The following is a 23659-nucleotide window of genomic DNA, read 5'->3' on the forward strand; positions in this document are numbered from 1 at the left end:
TTGAAAGTGGGCCACTATGTGGAACAGGATGCTGGACTAAATGGGCCTTGGGCCTGATCCAGCAGGGCTGTTCTTATGTTCTTAAAGTGCATGCAATAGTTGTGAAGAAACATCCATGTTGTTCCTTCTCAGGCTCACTTTCTCATATGTAAAAGGGGACTGTTCGTGATCTACCCAAGACAATTGTGAGGGTAGTCAAGGGTAAAGATGGTGAAGAACTTTGTATGCTAAAAATGCTGCAGAAATAATAAACCAAAGCTAATTTTGTGAAGCTATCTTAACATAATAAAAACTGCACACAGCAGCTGAACTCTTGGGACAGAGCTCATAACAATAACACTTGCTTTCATAGACCTTCACTGTGAGCTCCACCCCAAGGGAGCCTCTGTGCCTGGAATCCCATTGTGTTGTTAATGTACCTCAGTCACTAGGTAATTGTGCTCTCTATTCCATACTTTTTTCTTCAGTGAAGCAAGCCTGCAGTTTTTACTGTCAATGCAACTGAGCCTGCCCAGATGCTAATCTCACTAGGAGGTGTGTAGGTCTCAAAAGAAGCCTGGCATGTGAACTAATCCAGGCTGTAGCGCTTGGGAGATTAGCCAAGCTAATAGCCCTCTGTCTGTATTTCTTGTTGCAGAACCATATTCCTGAGGACTGCCTTAGCCATGGCCACAGGAGGGAAGGGCAGCCATTCCAACCCCGCTCCTTATACTAATCGGTTGATTAATGAGAAGTCTCCTTACCTTCTTCAACATGCCCATAACCCTGTTGACTGGTAAGAGAGGTTTTCTTTTAATAGGCTGAGGAGTTGGACGTGTTGGATGGGTTTAGGGAAATAGCGCTGGATTTGCACAGACACTCTTTTTAACGATACATAGAAATCTATTTGTTTGTTTGTTTGTTTTTAACCTTGCTTTTCTGTCAAAGGAACACCAAAACAGTTTACAAGTGAGCTATGCATCATCTAAATTTTGACAGTGGGAGAGATGAGAAAGATAGGGGAGGAATGGAGAGGCAAGAGATGTCTACTGCCTTCAATTGCCCCAGAGTCTCCTATTCTCTTAAATAACTCTACTCATTCTCCCTCACTGCTTTCTGTGTCCAGAACTCTCTCTCAAAACCCCTTGGTGGTGTTTCCTCTCTCTCGCCTTGCAAATTCTTTTTCAAAACCCAGCTTTTCTGTGAAAGTAAGTGCGGTGTAGTGGTTAGTATATCAGACTAGAACTGAGGGGATCCAAGTTGAAATGCCTCACAGCCCTGAAGCTCATTGTTGTGATGATAACAACTGGGAGGGAGAGATCACGTTGGCTGACATCCAGACAAATGTTTTTCCTGAGAAGTTCTACTGAAATTAAGTAGTCTTATGAAGTAGTTCCTGAGGAATACTATTGAGTAACTTAGTTTGGAAGTTGTCTTCAGATGCAATTATGTTATTGTAATACTAATACTCTTGATAGCGATGATGATGATTGATGATGCTGACAGCAACAATCTGTTCATTGCCTGTGTTAAATGATGCTCACTAGCAAATCCCCAACATGTTCAGGCTAGTAGATCAGCTAGACAGCTCCAGGCTCTTGGTAAGGTGCACCATTTCCCATGCAAATAACTCTTTCAGGACTTGGATCACATGTCCTGGCTCCCTGTGAGTACTCAGAAGTCCAGGGGGACTGTGCTGGCAATGCTCTTTGGAGTACACCTCTTCTCTTTTGTTCTTCCCTGCCTGAATGGAAGTCTTGGACTGGATGTAGGTTATAGTAGTGCTATGTGCACATCTGTTACAGACATTGTATTACCTGACAGTACATGAGATATAATTACAGTTTATTAGAAGTAATTGGAGAAATATGTCTATTTAAAACCAGTGGCTGAAATCCAGATGACTGCTAGTGGATAAGCATTTCTTGTTGCAATTTTTGGTGATTTCCCCCTTCCCTCTGCAACCCTCTGTGCTTCCTGCAAATATGTCCCTGAGGGTTGTAAAATCACCCGTCCCCCCACTTTGCAAAAATCACCCTCCCCACACTTTGCACAATGGCAAATGCTCTCCCACCAGTGTGATGTTACTCTGGATGCAAGTTGCTGCCCACTTGAAATAAAGGCATATTCAGACAGGTGAGCTGTAGAGATAAAACCCAGCATCCTTCTTTCTCTCCCATCTAGGTATCCATGGGGTCAGGAAGCCTTTGATAAAGCAAAGAGAGAGGATAAGTTGATATTTCTCTCAGGTAAAAAGGAATGACTTCATTTTATGCTACCTATCTATTATATGGCTAATTACAGCTATGTGTCAGGACTCTGGTACTGGTGAGGGAGTAGGGAGTAATAGTTAGGCCTCAGTGAGCCACCCATAGAACCTGATCTTGTTCCTTTGCATTGCCAGGTCAGTTCAAAATAAGACCCAAATAATCCATGGTTTGATCTTGGATGAGGAAGCTGTTGGCTTGTATAAATGAGACCTGGTTGGGGAAAGCTAGTAGCCTAGTACAGGTGAAACTCGGAAAATTAGAATATCGTGCAAAAGTCCATTAATTTCAGTAATGCAAATTAAAAGGTGAAACTGATATATGAGACAGACGCATTACATGCAAAGCGAGATAAGTCAAGCCTTAATTTGTTATCATTGTGATGATCATGGCATACAGCTCATGAAAACCCCAAATCCACAATCTCAGAAAATTAGAATATTACATGGAACCAAGAAGACAAGGATTGAAGAATAGAACAATATCGGACCTCTGAAAAGTATAAGCATGCATATGTAATCAGTACTTGGTTTGGGCCCCTTTTGCAGCAATTACTGCCTCAATGCGGCATGGCATGGATGCTATCAGCCTGTGGCACTGATGAGGTATTATGGAAGACCAGGATGCTTCATTAGCGGCCTTCAGCAATTCTGCATTGTTTGTTCTCATGTCTCTCATCCTTCTCTCGGCAATGCCCCATAGATTCTCTAGGGGGTCAGGTCAGGCGAGTTTGCTGGCCAATCAAGCACAGTACACTGTATACTTTTCAGAGGTCCGATATTGTTCTATTCTTCAATCCTTGTCTTCTTGGTTCCATGTAATATTCTAATTTTCTGAGATTGTGGATTTGGGGTTTTCATGAGCTGTACGCCATGATCATCACAATGATAACAAATTAAGGCTTGACTTATCTCGCTTTGCATGTAATGCGTCTGTCTCATATATCAGTTTCACCTTTTAATTTGCATTACTGAAATTAATGGACTTTTGCACAATATTCTAGTTTTCCGAGTTTCACCTGTATGAGCTCAGCTTCTCCCTGTTGGGTACTCTGTGGTGGAGCAAGTTGGGGGAAGGGGGAGGGTGGATGGGGTGGCTGTAATCCATCAGAATAACATCTCCCTTACCAGAATCCCTGTGAAACAACTGGACCATATTGAGTGCATGTCTCTTGGCTTGGAGACTCGGGATAGATTGGGGATTCTATTGGTGTACTGAGCACCCTGTTGCCCAGTGGAATCCCTAACTAAGCTGATGGAGCTAGTCACAGAGTTGGTGTTGGAGTTGCCCAGGCTTTTGGTGTTGGGGGACTTCAATGTTCACTTCAGTACCGGCTTGTCTGGTGTGGCTCAGGAGTTCATAGAGACCATTACAACTATGGGCCTATCCCAGTTGGTCACAGGGTCAACACACAATGCTGGTAACACTCTTGGTTTGGTATTTTGCTCAGATCAAGGTGGTGTCCCATGGGTGGAGACTCCTAGAGTATCTCCATTGTCATGGACGGACCACCATCTGGTTAAGGTGGTCCTATCCCTGTCTCTTCAGGGATGCAGGACCTATTAGAATGGTCCACCCAAGAAGACTATTGGATCCTATAGGATTCCAAGAGGCCTTGGAGGGTTTTAGAGTTCTGCCGGTGATTTTGTTGATGTCTTGGTGGAGACCTGGAACAGGGAGCCTCATTGAGGAAGGGCAGGATGCCTCCATGTTTGAAGGAGGCAATTGTGAGGCCTTTATTTAAGAAGCCTGCCCTAGAGTTCTCAAGGATGGATAATAAGCCAGTCTTCAACCCCCCTTGGTTTGGCTAGGTAATTGAGAAGGTGGTGGCTGATCAACTCCAGGCAGTTTTGGAAGATATTGATTATATAGATCTATTTCAAACTGGCTTTAGAGCAGGCTATGGGGTGGAGACAGCCTTGGTCGGCTTGATGGATGATCTCGACCAAGGAATGGACAGAGGGAGAGTGACTCTGTTGATTCTTTTGGACCTCTCTCCAGCTTTCGATACTATCGACCATGGGTTGTTTGAGGGATGGGGAATAGATGGTACTGCTTTGTAGTGGTTCACTTCCTATCTCAGGCAGATTCCAGATGGTGTTGCTCGGAGATAGTTGCTCTCTAAAACTAGATCCATTGTATGGTGTCCCTCAGGGCTCCATCCTATCTCCGATGCTTTTTAACATCTACTTGAAACCGCTGGGTGAGATCTTAAAGAGATATGGAGCAGGGCCTCACCCAAGTGGAGGCTATGGCCAGGAGCACTTCCTATCAACTTTGGTTGATATGACAGCTGCGTCCATTCTTTGAAGATAATGACTTCAGAACTGTGGTGCACTCTCTGGTAACCTCTAGGCTTGATTTCTGCAATGTGCTCTATGTGGGGCTGCCTTTGTATGTGGTTCAGAAACTTCAGTTGGTTCAAAATGCAGTGGCTAGATTGGTCTCCAGGGTTTCTCGGAGATACCATATTATGCTTGTTTTAAAGAAATTGCATTGGCTAACAATAGGTTTCCAGGCAAAATACCAAGTTCTGGTAATTACCTTTAAAGCCCTATAAGGCTTAGGACCGGGTTACCTAGGACAACACCTTCTTCTGCATGATCCCCACCACACATTAAGATTATCGAGAGAGGTCTGTCACCATATGCCACCAGCCCATCTGGTGGTGATGGGCCTTCTCTGTAAGTCGCTCCTGGACTGTGGAATGTGCTCCTTATGGACATTCATGGTTTAACATCTTTACCAGCCTTCAAAAAAGCCCTTAAGACACATTTTTTTAGCCTGGCTTTTAGTAATCTTTGAATGTTTTAAATTGGTTTAAATTGCTGTTTTAACCATTAGTTTTATTTGTCTTTATTGTGTTTATTTTTATGAACCACCTAGAGCCTTTGGAGTCAGGCGATATATACAATAAACAAATAAAACTATATATTTTGAAGAATTTTTGTTTGTGCAAAATAAAGTCATACTTCCTGATGACATACAGATACCAAATTTTGCATTCATAATATGGCCACTGAAACTAGCTGAATACAATACTTTTTAATACTGGAACATGCTTGCTGAACAGTTTAGATAATGTTGGGGTATTTTAAAAAAAGAAATGCTGCATATCATACTTCTCGGTTACCTACAGATACCACAATTTTCATGAATAATCCTGCCACTGAAATTAGCTGAATGTACTATTTTTTTACATAAGAATATGCGGGGGGAAAGATTTAAATAATTTTCCATATATTTTTGAGAAGAAATTCTCGATATAATCAGCAGATTTTAACTGTTATTTTTCTGAACAGCAACTCTCAGTAATCAGATCAATAATTCCAAAACAACATCATGCCCAATAGAAGCAGAAGCTCTTTCTCAGTTTCAAATTTACCGTATATGGTAGTAATTATTCAATAAAATGAAAAATGCTTGAAGCTGACATCCTACAAATTTAAAATTGTTCTTTTACTTCCCTTTTGCAATGGCAGTTAATAACAAATTCTATTACATATACTGTATTTAATTTCTTGAACTTTCTTATGAGTGTAATCGATGCAAAATAATTTTGCAGTCAACGATGGTCCATATATGTGTGTTGTGTATATATAATATAATATAAATGTACTGTACTGTACAAATAATGTTCACTTTGCTTCAAAGTTGCTTTAGATTTTCTGAGGAAAATAATTTGAAATCATGTTTCAAATAATAATTTACCCCTCAAAACTGGCCCACATGATTAAAAAGGGGGACATGCTGAGGGTATGCATATCCTGACACCTTTCCTGAACATCTTGACATCCTCCTGGCATACTCCTTTATCACATGAGGGGGATGTTAGTCTGAAGTTCCGCTCTGTGCACAATGCAAACACTAGGGTTGTACATGGAGTGGTGGTTCAGATATGCCCCCCACACAATACAGAATCATGCCAGGAGAACATCAAGTTATCTGGGAAAGAAATCAGGACAAGCATGCTCTTGGCACATCCCCCTTAATTGAATAGGCTGGTTTATGGGAGGAGGGAAGTAGCATTTAAATTGTCCCTGAGAGAGTAAGCTTGTGCTTGGAGGAATAAAATTTGTTCAAAGGAGGTGCTTATCTAGTAGGCACTCCTTTGTTTCCACCAAGCTCCTTTCTGCGGGGAGGGGCAAGCTATCCCTTTTTGTCCCTATTCTGGAATGTTCTGCTATGGCTCTTTGTGGGTGTGTGATTTGCAACATCAAAGGATCACACAAGAATTCCTTAAGAGTAAGCAACTCAGCCTACCTTGTAAAGTTATGCCCTCCAATATTTCCCAGATGAAATAGGGTAACTTATAAAGGTAAAGTGTGCCGTCAAGTCGATTTTGACTCCTGACGCCCACAGGGCCCTGTGGTTTTTCCTTGGTAGAATACAGGAGGGGTTTATCATTGCCTCCTCCCGTGCATTATGAGATGATGCCTTTCAGCATCTTCCTAGATCGGAAACTTATACAGTACCCCTATTCTCATGCCAAGAGTCACTGACAAGGCTTCCTATCACCACCATTATCCATTCCTGAAGGCTTCCTTCCATCTGCTGAATGTTGTATTCATTGACTCTGCAGTAGCTTGTATCTGAAAAGCCAAGACTGTGTTTGTTCTTTTGTTTAAAGAAATATTTGAAAAGCATAATGGTTCTACAATATGTTATCAACACTTCAAAATACACCTCTACTACTATCACACATTGACATGTGCAAAATGGCAGATTGTGCATGACAACATGATGTCTTAGTATTCAGGAGCACACATTTGTGTGCCTGTGCACTAGCAACAGACTGCATCCCTGCCCTTCCACTCAGAAACGTAGCCTCTAGGAGACCCTGGGGGAGGAAGCTGAACCCTGGAGAATAAGTCAAGCCAATGACACTGACAAACTTTAAATAAGGCCTCCTCAGAAGGTAAAAACAGGGACAAAAGATGGATAGAACATTGGGACTGTCCCTGGTGAAGGAAGGGGGGCAGTTGGAGATGTATGTGGAAGTCACAAATAGATTTGCAAGGCACCTTCATCAGAAGCAGATCTGCTGTCTGGGAAGTGCTCCAACTTGCTGTCTGAAGCAGATGGCGATTTGGAGCTTGGGTAAAGATTAGGGTCTTGGGTTTCTTTTCTTTTCTTTTTTCTAAACACATACAAAGTTACTTCTAAAAAAGTTTCGTGTCCCCCTCCCCCCGCCCTGGTTCATGTTTAAGTATTCATGCTTTCAGCAGCTTTTACAAGCTGACTTTAGTACTTCACGATAGAAACAACTGGTTACATATTGTCAATCTCTTCTCCTATTTGCCAGGTTTTTAAGTTGTGCTAATTCTTTAGCTCCCCAAAGTGTCTTTGGAAGACTGTGCCAGAATTTTGCTTATCTGGGAGTTAGAAACCTTCATGTGGTTTCCAGCCAACATCTGTTCATAAGCAGTTTCTTTCAGTTGGTTCGTTTGTATACATTTTCTTCAAGACAACTCCTTCTCCTATTGTGCCAATCTCCTTAGATTATGTATTGAACTGGCATTCTGCTTCTGGATATTTTCTAGGGCTCCCCCCTGGATAAATAATGTTCATCTCTGAAGTTTAGTTCTCTCAGTTGCTCTCGATGACCCTTTCTTTAACTGACAGTATTTGGTTTCAGTTGGCTATTCGACCTGCCACTGGTGCCATGTGATGGAGCAAGAGTCCTTTCAGAATGAAGAAATTGGTCAGATTCTGAATGATAACTTTGTGTGCATCAAGGTCGATCGTGAGGAGCGGCCAGATGTTGATAAAGTTTACATGACCTTTGTACAGGTGAGGAACTGGAACTTGGAGAATTAGCATGAAAAACGAGAGAAAAACTTTCTAACACATGCCACACCCTTTTCTACAGGCAACCAGCAGCGGAGGAGGCTGGCCCATGAGTGTATGGTTGACTCCTGATCTCAAGCCATTTGTAGGTGGGACCTATTTTCCTCCCGAGGATGGAATTTATCAGGTTGGCTTTCGGACTGTTCTGCTCCGCATCTTAGAGCAGGTATGGGGTTCAATGTCCAGGATTCCATGGTAGATTGGGGTGCTTGTTAGAACAATACAGCAGAAACTAAGCTGAGTAGCCATTTGTGCTAGGTAGTAGCTATTTGTGCTAGGATATTTTTACTTTGGAGGGCTAAAGTGTGAAATGAACTAATGTGGGATCTTTTGAGGACAAATCAATAAGAATTGGGAAGAGGTCAGCTAGTTAATAGATAGCATTTTGTAATGTCACATTTTCCCCCACCCCTCCATAATAATTGCAACCTCAATGGGGTAAACAAGCCAGCATTTCCATATTTTTCCATTTGGGAAATCTGGGAGCCTATACTGTAGTTTTAATTAACAGTATGCATCTTTGTGAGCAAACATTTTCATACATTTTCATAACTAAAGAACTTTCCAGCTGACATCTTAGGGCAGATTCTGACATTATGAGTGCATGTTAAAGCTTCTGAAAATGTGTCTCTGAGATACTGGCAGCGACAGTGGCAGCTTTAATATCTGAGAACCACTCAGCATGGATTCCCTCTATTGCATGGATATTTTCTGTGCTAGTATCAGCCACCACCAGTACTACAACAGTTGTAGGGAAACTCCATGCAGTGAGAGTGCTCAGCTTGGTGAGTTGCTCTCACCCATTATGGGTGTAATGTGGAGTCACTGCCCCCACCGCTGTCACCACCACCATCGCCACCACCATCATCACCACCATCTCTGTGTTGGAAGCATTTGCAATGACTTTCAGTAGTAACCATTATCGACCCTTAATTAACTACCCCTATCTCTAGAATATCCCAATAAATTCCTGCTTTAATTTCATACTGACTTCACAGCTGGCAGTATAGAAAAAGGTTACATGTCCGTTAGCAATGGCTGAGTGTTCTCTTCATCCATGCAACTTGTATGGAAGCTATATTAAATGTGTTTAGGTAGGCTATGCACATTAGCTACTTCCTTCTAATGTGTTTTCATGGTGGTTTTCCCAGTGATGAGCAAGTTGCCAGCTCCTGGTCTGTGCTATGTGCCCATTTACCATTTACTGTAGAAAACATGGATGGCCTAGATGTCTGGACTGATTCCTCATCATCAAGGTTGTAGCAAGGTTGGAGTGGGCCCGGAGACAAGATTTTAAAATCCGCCCCCCCCCCCCGAAGCTCAGCTCATGAAGTAAAGACATCTTAAATGAGGCTGAATAGTGGTAACAAAAAGCATATATATATATATATATATATATATATATATATATATATATATATAAACTAACCATGGCGGAATTAAAGGAAGCTGTATGAGATAGGACGGCATGGAGTGCATTGATCCATAGAGTGACCGAGAGTCAAACATGATTGAACAGAGAGAGAGATATAACACCTATGTGCCACAATAGAACATCATACTAAATTATTTTTTAAAGGTTTTGTAAATTGTGGATGATGCAAGTCATTTAATGGTACTAGAGAAAGGCATGCTGTTCAGGTAGCTCCAGGTCTTAACACTCACATCAATTTTGGAGGATGAATACAACTGAAGGAAACCCAGGCGGGTGCGCGGCTGGGGGAGTCAGTCATGTGACTTGCCTCTGGCGGCCCCCCCAAGGCAGTGGGCCCCCAGACAGCTGTCTCCCCTTGCCCTATTATTGTTACGCCCCTGCTTATCAAACTTGTTAAGGCTGGTGCTCCAAGCCATTCTTAAGGAGACAGACTTACTAAAGCACAAATCTGCTCCTGGTGTTTTGTTTGTAGCTTCAGGGGAATGGGGAATGCATTCTTGATGTTTTTATTATTATTTCATTTGAAACATTTTATTATACACTCCCATAGGTATGATTTGTAGAAAGGCAGTATAAAAATGTTATATTAAATGAATACATTCAAATAAAAACTTCATCTCTGGATTTCTACAGTATGTGGGAAGAAATATTCTTGACAGCAAACCAGTGTCCCTTCAAGAACACGATTCTTCCCTTTGTATCTGAAAGCAGCCTTAGATCTGTAGCTGGAAAATGGTTGAGATTTTCCTGAGGCAGTAGGTGGTTGGATGTGGGAGAGGACATCAGCAAATACTAGCAAATTATGACTTGGATGTTTTTCCCATTCCATAGTGGAAACGGAACAAAACGACCCTTTTGGAAAACAGCCAGAAAATCTTGTCTGCACTGTTAGCCAGGACCGATGTTGGTGCTCGAGGGGAAGAAGCACCCCCACTTTCCAAGGAGGTGATAAGCAAATGTTTCCAACAACTGTCAGAATCCTATGATGAAGAATATGGTGGATTTTCAGAATCTCCCAAATTCCCTACTCCGGGTTAGTCAAAGATCTTATAGTTAAGTCATTGAAGTAGGAGGAAGCAGCACTGCATGGCAGAAGCAACTGACCAAGATCCTTTGCTTTTTTACTTTCTTGTATGCAGTCAACTTGAATTTCCTCTTCTCATATTGGGCTCTTCATCGATCAACCCCCGATGGAGCACGGGCCCTGCAGATGGCACTGCATACACTCAAGATGATGGCATATGGTGGGATTCATGATCATATTGCCCAGGTAAGAAGTAGGACCATGTTAGTTGAATGGTTCTCAGACTTTTCGTGATGGGATCCACAAGTAACAAACATTCAGGATCTTCTTGCTAGGCTTTGTTCCTTGACCTGCTATCCTGCCTATCCAATTTTAGCTTGTGACATCCTCCCTCTGCCAGCCATCTGGAGGAAGGTCAAAAAGGAGATAAAAGTAAAGCTGACAAATGTAGAATAAAAATGCTAGTTGTTTGAAAATGTTCTGAACTCTAGAGGTATGCCTGAAGAGTTGCATGCCACAGTTTGTTGAACTAGCTGGCCTGTGGCTCACTGTGTGGAATCTCCTTGGTTATAACACCCTGATCTAAGGATTTTAAAATCCTGTCCTGTTGCTAAAAAAACTCTCAATTCTAAAAGTGATCTGGTGGCTTCATATAGACCAAAACTAAATCCTGTTAATATAGTCTAATGCTCAATAGGGCCAGATTCTAACAAGACTGCATCCTGGTTGCCAAATAAGTTTCAGGCCTCAGCAGGGGTCTGCCCCAGGCTATCAGGTGCTGAAACCCAGGAGAGCTGGCTCTCAGTCTAGGGGACAGAGACAGGGGTGTGGCCCAAAACAGGCAAGGCTGTCTTCCAGGAAAAAACAGGTTGGGCCCAAGGGGACAAAAGCAAGAGCACTGTCAGAAGCAGGCAGAAGGTCAAGTTCCAGGGAAGGCAGATCACAGATCAGGATTGAAGGAGCCGGAGGCAGGCATGAGGTCAAGTCAAGCAGAGGCCACACACTGAGATAGCAATTAGGAAAAAGGAAGGAGGAGCTAGGTAGAGGCCTCAGTACTGGCAGGTTGCTTGGACTGAGCTCCCATCTCTGTCCCAGACCTGGTGCACAGCTGACTGGCTTTTCAGCCTAGATGACACCACTGAAGTCCAGAGCTTAGTCTTCCAGACTTGCAAACAGGTTGCAGGTAGAGGAGGTTAGATGCTGAAGTCTGATTGGTGGGAGCCTTGGTTTGAGATTCTTCTCCCCACCCTCAAGCATCTTATATCTAGATATGCAAAGGGTGACACAATTAATTTCCTCCAGGAGAACAGGATGGAATCCAAAATAGCGTACTGTACGCGGTCTTCAGTTTTTACTTGCATCTTGCAGGCAACAGAGTGTGCTTTGAAGACCCTCATATTTATTGTGCTTCTGCTGTTTTGCTCCTATCCTCCTTGGCAGCTGGTCGGTATTATAGTAGTTCTCTAGTACAGGGACTCTGAACCAGTGGCACTCTAGATGTTGTTGAATTACAACTTCCATCATCCTCAGCAATAAATTTTAACTGGGGATGAGGAGAGTTGTAGTTTGGCAACTTCTGGAGTGCCACTGGTTGGGAACCCCTGTACATAAACATTGCACCATTGCAGACTTTGATGTGCTTGACTGCTTCACACCACCACTTGCCTCACCATTCACAAGACTCTCATTACCCCTCTAGTAAATCTCTACCACATTAGAATCACTGTGTTAGGTGGCCCTGCCCACTAACCCCCAGAGTTATCTTTTTAGGCATAGAAGTGCTCCATTGAAAACCAGGTGCTGAAGATCAGTCCTTAGTCGCTGGATATAAATGTTGAGAAATGTGCTTTTGCCCCTCCCCTACAGGGATTTCATCGTTACTCCACTGACCAGCGTTGGCACGTCCCTCACTTTGAGAAGATGTTGTATGATCAGGGACAGCTGGCAGCAGCCTATGCCAAGGCATTTCAGGTATTCCCCGTTAGGGGCTCAAAGCAATACCTTGTGATTTCCCAGTTAGGGCCAAAAAGAACTGGTAAATGAACAGTGCTCATCTCAGCAAAGAGTGGAGCAGAAAGCAGGATATTCTATGGGGAGGGCTTGTTGCGAGACCAGAGGAACTGGGTGCCTTTCCATGGAGATGGGATTTCATGTTAACCTGGGAGAGGCAGCTCTTCTTCCTTGCTTCTATACCGATGAACTTCCCTTTTATACTGGGAAGCAGAAATGCTACAGCTCTCTAGGTAACAAAGTGACAGCACATCCTCTCTCTGTGTGAACTCTCTGAACTTGTGATATTTATCCCATAACCCAAGTCAGGCATGTTAAACAGGAGGGAGTGGGTGATGTGAAATTTTGCTGGGAAACCATGATCATAAAAGCAGACAAGAAGAGCAAGGCAGGGCTGAACCGTTGGGAGCCCTGCTATATTCCCCAGTGGCTGAATTCTACATTGGGATTCGTTAGCCCTTGACTTGAGATAGAATCCATACTTGCCCACCAGCAGGGATTGTACTTGAATACTCTTCAACCTCACAATTTCTACGTGTCATTAAGATGACATGGAGGTAAATGTGAGTTAAGGAGCCGATAGGTGAAAAGAAGAAGATTCTGTGATGGGCAGCTAAGATGGACAGAGACTAAACTTTTTGAGCCCAGTTCCAAGATGCAGCTAGTGACTCATGTGCAGGCAAAGGAGAGGAAGGAAGGACAAAGTTTGCTGCCTTTCTTGGTCCTTCCTGCCATGCCAGCAATGGCAAGATGGGGAGATGGTGACTCTGTATGCAGAGCTTCCTCGTCTCCCCACACCGCCCCCGGCTGCAGTAATTCTTGGCAGTAACGTGGCATCTCATGGGTGTAATGAAAACTGAGAGCAACACCTAGGCCTGTCACTTTGTGAATTGCAGAGCATTCCGTAGTTTACACAGGATTGTTCAGGGGATAGAAGAATAAGAAATGCTTCACTGAAGCACGGACTGTTGTGTTCCTTCTGTGGGTAGACATGCTTTGAGATTTGCTTGGGACTTCAGCCAAGGCTGAGTCTCCTGGGAAATTCTGCATGGAGGGAGCATGCACTGTCTCTCCTCCCTGCTTCCACACAAAGTCTTCCAATTCCATAAGGACATCCAGCCACCATTATGCTTAGTGAGTGGAACTGAAAGCAGTTCACCAAGATGGGAAGGGTTTAAAAAAAAAAATGAATCAGATCCTCCCAGCTTTCTCTTCTTATCAGGTAGCTTCTTGAATTTCTAGGACCCAGATAACTGGATAGTAGCCCTGCTCTCTTGTCTTATGTACTTAGCCTTACAACTCATTTTGTTCACTAGTATCCCTATCCCACCCTTTGGCAATCTCTGGTTGCCATTTATATTGCCTTGCACTCTCCTGGATCTATATTTTACTTTAAAAAAATGAAATACAGCTTGAATTGTGCAGAAATCTTGACATTGTTTGAAACGAACAATATTTGGGAGTTAACTGTTGGAAAGTCTCCATAGCTTTAAGGGATCAAACCATGCCAACGGCAGTAGAAGAAGGACATCATATGATACCTGTCAGTTAATGTCTGGCTTGGCTGAGGTAGAGGTTTTTCCCCACTGTCCTCTGAAATGTGATTGGTGAAGTCTGAAATGAACTACTAGGGCCTGTTTTAGGTAGGTGTTTATACTCGTTAGAATATTTTAAAAAATTTATTGTTGAGTTGAGATAGTGGCCAACATGACTGTTCTTCAGTGCTAAGGATCCACCAGGGCTGTTGTACAAGTTGAAAGGCATTCCTGAGGGGGCAGCTGCAGAACAAATTAAAACCATTTCTGATCAGTTGCACGGAGCTGCTTCCATGGCTTCCAATGGAAGGAGTGTTGCACTGCTGCTTGGATGCGGCTTTAAGTCATTCTGCAGTACCTCTGGTACTCTACACCATTTGGGGCTACCTTTCAAGTTGCACAGCAGCCCTAGTGAGTCCCTGGTGTTGGTGGAGGGCTACCCATCATGTCGGCCATTACTAAGGTTGGGCTGAAAGTCTCAGGGGTGTGTGTGTGTGTGTGTGTGTGTGTGTGTGTGTGTGTGTGTGAATATCTTCAGAAGAATTAAAAGACGCCACCCTCTTCTGATGTTTTTTTGGGGAATTGTTGAGAAAGGTGTCAGAAGTGTTTATCTGTTCAGGAAACATAGGCCTTAACAGGCTTGCTTTGCTGTCAATGACATCATCATATGACCAGTTCAGGAAGCATTGCCTTCACTCTAAATCAGCTTTGGAGTGTAGTCAGCACATAGACATGTGACCAAAATAGCCCAGAATAGAAAACTTTCACCAAAGCAACAGTGGACAGGGGAAATAAATAAATAAATGGCAGCGAGGGGGATTTAAAAACAACCATCACCGCCAAGGCGAACACTCAAATTAATTACATTTTTTTAAATTTCAGAAACATTTTGCCACCTCCTAAGCCCTGCATTTGCCCCAGTAATTGAAATGGGCAAACAGTTGGCAGGCACCTCCCTAAACATTGCAGCCGAGGTAGCTGCCTTTGCTGTGAGGCCTCTTCAGGTCTTTCCCTCAGAGATAAGGTTTTGACAACATTAGGTGGCACAAACAGTTTGTGGCCTTTGGCTCTAATGTGTCAGTGTGTTTTATTTACTTTCAGATTAGCTGTTCATCTTCTCTCGGTGAATTACAATTGGTGTTTTTGTGTTTTTAATTCAGCTGTGACCTTTTGGTTTACAGTGGTAAATAAATTTTAAGAAGCAAGTCCTAAATCAGGGATGGCCAACCGTTCAGCATTAGTGTTTCTGTACATTTGACAGTTAAGCAGATGGAGAGGTTTTGGCAGGTGCAGCATTTCCATCCCCTGCAGAGCTGGGCTGTTAAAAGCTGCACCTGCTGAAATGTTCTCTGCGACATTCCTGTTAAAGATAGAGGCACTCCTTAGTTGAAACGGGGGTGGCATCCCTGCGATACGTATTAGTAGTAACAAGTGGACCTGCAACAAAGAGGCTATTCACACAACCCCTGCTTAGGTGGGTGGGTGGGGCAGGGTTTTACCTACCTCCCTGCCCCCCCCCCGGACGATCCTGTGTTGAGTCTTTGGTGTGCTGCTGCACGCCCAGGCCATCTGCAGTGCTCTGTGAAGCACGGATTGTTCAAGGCTGAGACTGAGACAGGTGCTCTAGGGGCCCAACTCTGGGTGCACTTGGGCTGCAAGCAGCCTGAGCACACATATGTTCCTGGTGCCAGGGTTCACTTGCACCCTTAACCTCGGCTAACAGCCAAGCTTCAAAGTGGGGTTAGGTAGGCAGGCAGTGCTGGAATCGGCATGGGCTGCCGTATCCTGGGTTAGGCTGCTCGTGAGAACAGCCTTAATATGTTGCATTGGATCCCAGAGCCTGGGTGTTAATCTCCCATATGCCGGGTCCGCCCTCCCCAGCAGGCTTAGGGGAAGGATTGATTACCCACCCAACCTTTTTTGAAGCACCCTCTGGTGGGCAGCTCTCCATCCTGCTTGCTGCTGCTCCAACAGAATGCTTCCCACTCCACACATGTCCTTGTGTGTTCATGGCCCTTTTCTCCCTCTTTCCTTCCTACCCACCCAATCACTCTCTGTCTGCTATCCAGTCTGCTCTACCATGTGTTTTTTGCTCGGTGTGAGTGACTGTGCATTTGCTCACCCTCAGCAGCCATTCTCCTTCCTTCCCTCCTTCTGCCTTCTTCACAACTCCTTTAGGCCTCTCCCCTTGTGGCTGGGGCTTGACCAACTATCTCCCTGGCCTGTGTGTGCTTTCTTCCCTTCCCTCACAGGAACAGTCTTCGAGGCCCCCCACCCCCTTACAGGGCTCACACATCAAATCTCCCATTCATATGCAAACCAGGGCAGACCCCTGCTTAGCAAAGGGGGCAATTCATGCTTCCTATCACAAGACCACCTCTCCTCCTTCGGGCTGCTCCCTTTGTTCCTAAAGGAAATGATGCTATTTCATTCCCACTATTCATCCTATGGCTTATTTCCTGCTTCCACAACCCCTTCCTTTATGGCTTGTGCCCACAGTTGGTTCTCACTGGTTGATGTAGGAGCCAAGTCCTTATTTCTGGTACTCTCCATGCAGGAGAACCTCCCAAGAGAGGCTGGCTAGCTTGGTTCTGTTGGGGCTTTTAGGGGAGCTCTAAAAATCCTTTTATTCTGCCAAACTGTGGGGGGGGGGAGGCAAAAAATGTAGGTGTGCGGTTTATGCTGCTGCTTATATTTTAGCTGTGCTTTATGAGTTTTTAACTTGTCTTAATTGATGAGTGTATGGATATGATGCTCTGCATTGTTGATTTGAACAGTAAGCTGGCTAGGGAGCTTTTTGTGAGGCAAATTGGCAGGATTTACATGCAGACATCTATTATAGCACCCTAGGTGCTCAGCAAGAGTCACTGCTGATGTGACCAGGGCTGGAGGTGAGAGCTTTTCGGATAAGCCATTCTTCTCCACACTGATTTTAATTGCCCATTTCCAGGCTCCCCAGATGCAATTCAAAAGGGATTTGTGGCTGTGGAATCTATAAGAGCTCTGAGTATTAGTCAAGGAAGCCAGCAAATCAGGCCACCTGCTGCTTCTGAGTTCAAATTATTGGCATCCCTGCTATGCTGAGATTACCCTGGGTGTCCTCATTTCACAACCCATCAGCTGCTGATGGCGCTGGAATAGTAGCACTCATCTTGTTGACCTTTTAAAATAGCTTTAAGATCAGTTTGCGAATGGGTGGGGAGTTCTGGTCATCTGCTTACATCCTGCAACGGGATAACCCAGTTCTAGAAATCAGACAAATTTGAATGAGCTTGCATAAAATTTCTGATTTAGTCCAATTGTGAGATCCAGGCTGTGAGAGAAATGTTTTGGTCCAGACAGCAGTTGTGTGGGGATCAGTGGGGTACTTGGGAGCAAGGGGCATATAAATAAAGTGTGTGGAGAGCTGGTCTTGCAGTAGCGAGCATGAATTGTCCCCTTTGCTAATGGGGTTTGCCTTGGTTTGCATTTGGATGGGTGACTACATGTGTGCATGCTCTGCTGTAAGATATTCCCTTCAGGGGTTGGGGCCATAAGCTCAGTGGTAGAGCATCTGCTTTGCATGCAGAAGGTTCTTAGACAATACTGAGCTAGATAGACCAATGGTCTGACTCAGTATATGGCAGCTTCCTATGTTCCTGTTCCTAGATGGGCCAATGGTCTGACTTAGTAAAAGGCAGCTTCCTGTGTTTCTATGTTCCTAATCCCCAGGGAAGGATGGGGAGCTCAGCTGATTGCAGCAGCCTTAGCCACACTTATTTTGTTACTATTTATTTCTGAGCCAACGTTGAGGAAATGATTTCAGCTGACATATCCTTGCAGAGCAAAGAAAGGACATGCATCCCTTGTAACCTGGGCTATCATTTATTCACTAGGCAACAGCTGCTCAATACACTTAGGGGCTCACTGATCTGGGTACAATCCTCCTCAGCTTTCACCATCTCTACCATCAAAGGGTTTGAACATTCCAGTCATGTTCTGGTGTAAATCGAAAAGACTTCTACTGATTCTAGCAGTTGTGTGCTTTGCATATCTTGGTGTAGATATTAGGCTCCCTCTGAAGCCGCTTTGGGTTTAACATCCTTGAGATGGCATTCTCCCTCACCACTGGTGTCAGTTTTTTAAATGCTAGGCTTGAAATGTATCATTAGCCTATCTTTGTTTCTTTCCCCTCTCCCCCAGTTTCATTATGTTTGGAATATGGCTTTGTGTCTCCAACAGATTTCTGGTGACGAATTCTTTGCAGACACTGCTGCAGACATTCTGCTCTACGTCTCTCGGGACCTGAGCGACAGGGTAAGCGACCACCTCGGGCTCTTGCCTCCCTGGCACCAGGCACTGATTGGCCTTTGAGCTGCCAGCAGCCACGTGGAACAGATGCAACTGCAGTTCCTGACTGTGCCTGGAGCCCCCTGTCTAATGGGCTGGAAATAATATAGCCTCACTGTAGCCTTCCATCAAGCCAACACAGAACCTTTTCCTGTCATTCGTCTTGGTGCCTCTCACAGCTAATTATCTGCAGCCCTGCATAAATCCATACCAAACCCCTGCTAACTGGGCAAAGAGGCACCTTTTACCATGGTGATTCTTTTTATTTAGCAGGGGGAGAGTAACTGGCCCTATCCACCCCCAGCACAGTTCCTCCAGTGACTGTTGCTGGTGTCTGTCTTATGTTTCTTTTTAGATTGTGAGCCCTTTGGGGACAGGGAGCCATCTTATTTGTTTGTTGTTGCTCTGTGTAAACCACCCTGAGCCATTTTTGGAAGGGCGGTATAGAAACTGAATTACTACTACTACTACTAATAATAAAAGCACTTCCAGGGAAAACACTTCCATCTGTCCATATTCCATACTGTCTCCAATCCTTTTTAACTTCTACATGGAACTGCTGGAAGAGATCCAGGAGATTTGTTGCAGGGTGTTATCGGTATGCTGATGATACTCAAATCTATTTTTCCATGTCAGCATCATCAGGAGAAGGCATAACCTCCCTAAATGCCTGCTTGGAAGTGGTGATGGGTTAGATAAGAAATAACAAATTGAGACTGAATCCAGATAAGACAGAGGTACTTACTGTGTGGAGTCGGAATTCAGGAGACTATTTTGATCTGCCAGTTCTGGATGGGGTCACACTTCCCCAGAAGGAACAGTTACGCAATCTAGGGGTACTTCTGGATCCAAACCTCTCCCTGGTGTCTCAGGTTGAGGCAGTGGCCAGAAGTGCTTTGTATCAGCTTCGGCTGAAATACCAGCTGTGTCCGTTTCTTGAGATAAATGGCCTCAGAGCAGTAATGCATATGCTGGTCACCTCCAAACTTGATTACTATAATGCATTCTGTGTGGGGCTGCCTTTGTAGGCAGTCCAGAAACTACAATTGGTGTAAAATGTGGTAGCCAGGTTGGTTTCTGGGTCATCTCGAAGAGACTACATTATACCTATACTAAAGGAACTGCACTGATTACCAATATGTTTCCAGGCAAAATATCAAGTGCTGGTTATAACCTATAAAGCCCTAAACAGTTTAGGCCCAGGGTATTTAAGAGAATGTCTTCTTCGTTATGAGCCCCACTGCCTATTGAGATCATTTGGGGAGGTCTTTCTGCAGTTGCCACCAGCTCATGGGGGCTACTCAGGGACAGGCCTTCTCCATTGCTGCCCCAAGGCTTTGGAATGTGCTCCCTGTCAAAGTAAGAGCCTCCCCATCTCTGATCACTTCTAATAAGGCGGTCAAGACACATTTGTTCACCCAGGCTTTTAATTAGACTCATAGCATTGTTTTAAATTTTCAATTCTTTTAATGTTTTAATCTTGTTTTGATTTGTGCTCTTTTACTGTAAACTGCCCAGAGACTTGAAATATGTTAAATAAAGAATTAAATAAATATAAATAAACGTGTTTGAACGCCATAGTATTCGAAGGGCCAAATGACATATGGCACGCAAGCACATGCAGTAAAATCCTGAAGGCTGCTGCTTCATTCTAGGGCAAACAGGTATCTGGAACCCTGTGGGGGCAGCAGGCAGGGGAAGGGGGAAGCCCAGCCCATTGTGGTCTCTGTGTGTAGATTTGAAGGGTTAGCAGGTAGATGGTTCTGCTTGCAGAAGGTGGGCCTAGGTGCTTTTGGGGGCCATCCGAATTTCATTTCATTTCATTTCATTTCATTTATTTATATTTTTTACATTTATATCTTGCTTTTTCCTCCGAGGAGCTCAAATGCACATGGTTATGTTTATCCTCACAACAACCCCGTGAGGTAGGTTAGGCTGAGAGATACAGGACTGGCCCAGAGTCACCCAGTGAGTTTCATGGTTGAATGGGGATTTGAACTCGGGTCTTCCCGGTCCTAGTCCAACGCTCTAACCACTATGCTATGCTGGCTCCTAATATGATGGTTCTGGTAAGGGGAGGGGCAGCCCATTCATGAGGCTAGGAGACTTTCACCTCGGGCACCAGCAGAGTAGGAAGATCCACTGCCATCACCTCTCTCTTGCCATCATGACAGCTCTTTGGGACTGACTCGACTCTTGCAAACTTTGCAAGGAGTGCTTCTCCTTCCCCGCCTTGCAAAGCTTGCAAGAAGCACAAGGAGAGAAGAAGAGGAGGCTGTGGGCAGCCTTCCCTGCTCCCCCTGCACTTTCCAAGCATGCACGTCTTGGTTTTGAAAGGGGTCTGCCCCCACCAGGGATGAGGCAAAGCAGCATTTTGCACCTTGCCTCAGGCACTGCAGTACCTTGGGCCATCCCGGTTCAAGGGGGCAGAACGTTTTGGGGAAATACACAGCACAGAAGCTCTTTTCTGCCTTGCAGTAGCAACACTTGCTGCTACTTTCACCGCCTTGCATTTAAAAGGCACATCCAATAGCAAACATTTACAAGCTTTTCTTGGCATCTTAGAAGGCCTGATAATTGCTCTACAAAAAAAGCTGTGATTCTAAGGCAGGGTGGGGGTGGGTGGGGTGGCGGTTTGAGTTACAAACCATGAGCCACCAAACGAGATTCCATGCTTGGTGCTTGGAATCTGACTGGACTGCTTGGTCAGCAGCCTGGTGCTCATCACCTTGCTGGTGTGGCACCTCTATTTGCAGAACAGAGAGATGTAGAGTTCATGCTCATGGTGCTGCTTTTGCTTTCTTTCAGTCAGGGGGGTTCTACAGTGCAGAGGATGCAGATTCCTACCCCACAGTCCAGTCAAAAGAGAAGCAGGAGGGGGCATTCTGTGTGTGGGCAGCTGAAGAGATCCGGACGCTCCTGCCAGATCTCATTGAGGGGAACCCAGAGAAAAAGACAGTGGCAGATGTCTTCATGCATCACTATGGGGTCAAGGAGGATGGCAATGTGAATCCAATGAAGGTAACATGGGAAGGGAGGCACTGCCTGAGTGGGGGAGTTGTGTGTTTTGTCACTCGTGATGGCACAGGCACGATCCAGAGGTGACTACGGCATCCATAAAGCCCCCTTCCAGATGCCACTCCACACAGCAGCCCCGCCTTTGGGCCAAGGAGCACTTGCCTTGGCTGTAGAGAGAGTGCTTGTTGAGGTAGCTACCAACTAAGGCAGTCCATGTACATTTCAGAGCACACAGTGGCTTATCTGTAGTCTCCAGATAACAGTTCCCAAGTTCCCCTTCCTTCAGTGTGCATCCAGGCAACAACCTTAACAGTCCAAGAGATAGTGTGAAGCAGAAGCTACTTTGTTTTGTGGAGGAGAGCAGAAGCTTTCGTGCACAGCAAAATATATTTAATGTCCAGTTCTGATCATCCCTGGACACACTAATTGTGCATCCCTCTTTAATTTAATTTAAATGTGTTCTTCTCCCATGCTTCCTCTAAGAAGCTCAGGACAGTGTACATAGTTCCCCTCCTCAATGTTATACTTTATCCTGTAAGGTAGGTTAGATGGTGAGTAGCTGAGCAGGGATTTGACCCAGGGTCTCCCCAGGCCTAGTCCAGCATTCTCCTAACCCCTGCTACCTGGGCAAAGAGGCACCTGATGAAGTTGTGACTCTCTTCTATGTTGCCAGGTGAGAGCAGCTGTCCCTCTGCAGTCCCAGCACAAGGTCTCTACAGTGGCTGGTGCTTCTTTTTAGATTGTTAGCCTTTGGGGGAGACAAGAAACCATTTTTTCTCTATGTAAACTGCTTTGAGAACTTTCCCATTAAAAAGCAGTATATAAATAATATGGCTGACATGAGGAAAATTACTCAGAGTAATCCCATTGAAATTAAAAGCACTATATAAATAATAGTGGCTGACATGCTGAAGAAAATGTCTGAGTAATTTTCTTCATCATAGCGGCCGGTAATAATACACCACGCTTGCCCTCAGTTCATCATGGTTCTGAGTGCTAATTCTGGTTGAATTAGTTACAGTAATCAATACAGATGCATATCTTTCAAGGAAGGCATCTCCTCGGCACTGCCTTGTCTTGGGATGCAAGCTCACTTGAGGCCCCTCTGGCCAACATCTTCTTGGTTGTGTCTGAATCTTCTTGATTCTTTTGCTTGCTCTGCACCGATTCTTCCTGAATCCTATCTGGTCACTTTGCCTTTATGCTGACTGAATGCTGGGGCATTGTTATGTCCCCCAACTGGGAGCATTTCATTCAGGGAAGACACAGTGAAACCAACGAGCGGCACCTGAGCATTTGTGGCACTGCCACCTGGACAAGGCACTTAAAGAGCAGAGACCACTTTCCTGCTGGCCCAATATCAGCTTCCTGTTAGTGAGCGGGATGGCTTGTCCCTAAAGATGCTGAGGGATCTAGATTGACTGTGGACTTCGGAACTAATTGGATGGATGGTCTCAAAGGTGGAAAGGTAGGAAATTACTGGTATAGCTTTTACAGATACTTGGTTATTCAGAAGGAACAGAATCACTTTTTAGGGGTCCCTTGGCAGAGAGGGCCGTCCATCCAATTAGTGGTCATGACAGTGTTGCAGTGGATGTGTTAAAGCAGTAGTCTTTAACTTTCTTCTGCAATAGAATTCACCGTTCACCCTACTCTTTAACATGGGATCCACTTGTAATTTTTCCCCCTGTTGGTGTCCACCATTTCCCAGTTTTGCCATATATCAAGTTTCTTTCTTTCTCTCTGTCTCTGCCTGCTTGCCTATTTTTCCTGTTCCTAAATGGGACTTTAAAGGGAAAAGAAAGCTGAAAAATCATACAGTGGCTGACATCCAGGCTAATGAATTTCACGTGCATTGTGCTGCATTCCAGACCAAAGCAGTGGGCGGGGGCAATTCTTGGGTTTTTTGTTTGTTTGGGTCAATCTTTCCTTTCCTTTGAAGCATTCTGCCTGGGAGTTGCACACAGCTCTTGATTATTTGGGGGTGGCATAGAGCGCTTCAGAGGGAAGAGGAGATCAGCAAAAATCACCCCCCTCCCCACGTGGGCATTTGCGCTGCCCACGTGGGGATTTGCGTCTGCAGTGCACTTTATTAGTCTGGATGCCAGTCCATGCTAATGGCAGTGGTGCAAGCCATCCTCGATCACCCCCGTTGTGATACCTGACTCGCCCCTTGAAGGCCAGTGAGTTGTTAGAGCAATTGCAGTATTGG

The 23659-nt window shown here is 44.6% G+C and overlaps 1 protein-coding gene across 5 annotated transcripts in view; it reads left to right on the forward strand.

The window, feature by feature from the left end:
• Positions 1–23659, forward strand: part of SPATA20 (spermatogenesis associated 20) — a 59855-nt gene that overhangs the window by 6952 nt on the left and 29244 nt on the right. For 4 of the 5 annotated variants that reach the window (XM_053301219.1, XM_053301224.1, XM_053301223.1 and 1 more), the window contains 9 exons: positions 638–775; positions 2164–2228; positions 7885–8039; positions 8119–8262; positions 10363–10564; positions 10671–10801; positions 12422–12526; positions 18322–18396; positions 21238–21450. In XM_053301219.1, the coding sequence (XP_053157194.1) occupies positions 638–775; positions 2164–2228; positions 7885–8039; positions 8119–8262; positions 10363–10564; positions 10671–10801; positions 12422–12526; positions 18322–18396; positions 21238–21450 (1228 nt within the window). The remainder of the gene's footprint in view (positions 1–637; positions 776–2163; positions 2229–7884; positions 8040–8118; positions 8263–10362; positions 10565–10670; positions 10802–12421; positions 12527–18321; positions 18397–21237; positions 21451–23659) is intronic. The other variant, XM_053301225.1, reaches the window with a different exon arrangement.

Source organism: Hemicordylus capensis, chromosome 2, assembly GCF_027244095.1.
Source record: "Hemicordylus capensis ecotype Gifberg chromosome 2, rHemCap1.1.pri, whole genome shotgun sequence".
Lineage (NCBI taxonomy): Eukaryota > Metazoa > Chordata > Lepidosauria > Squamata > Cordylidae > Hemicordylus > Hemicordylus capensis.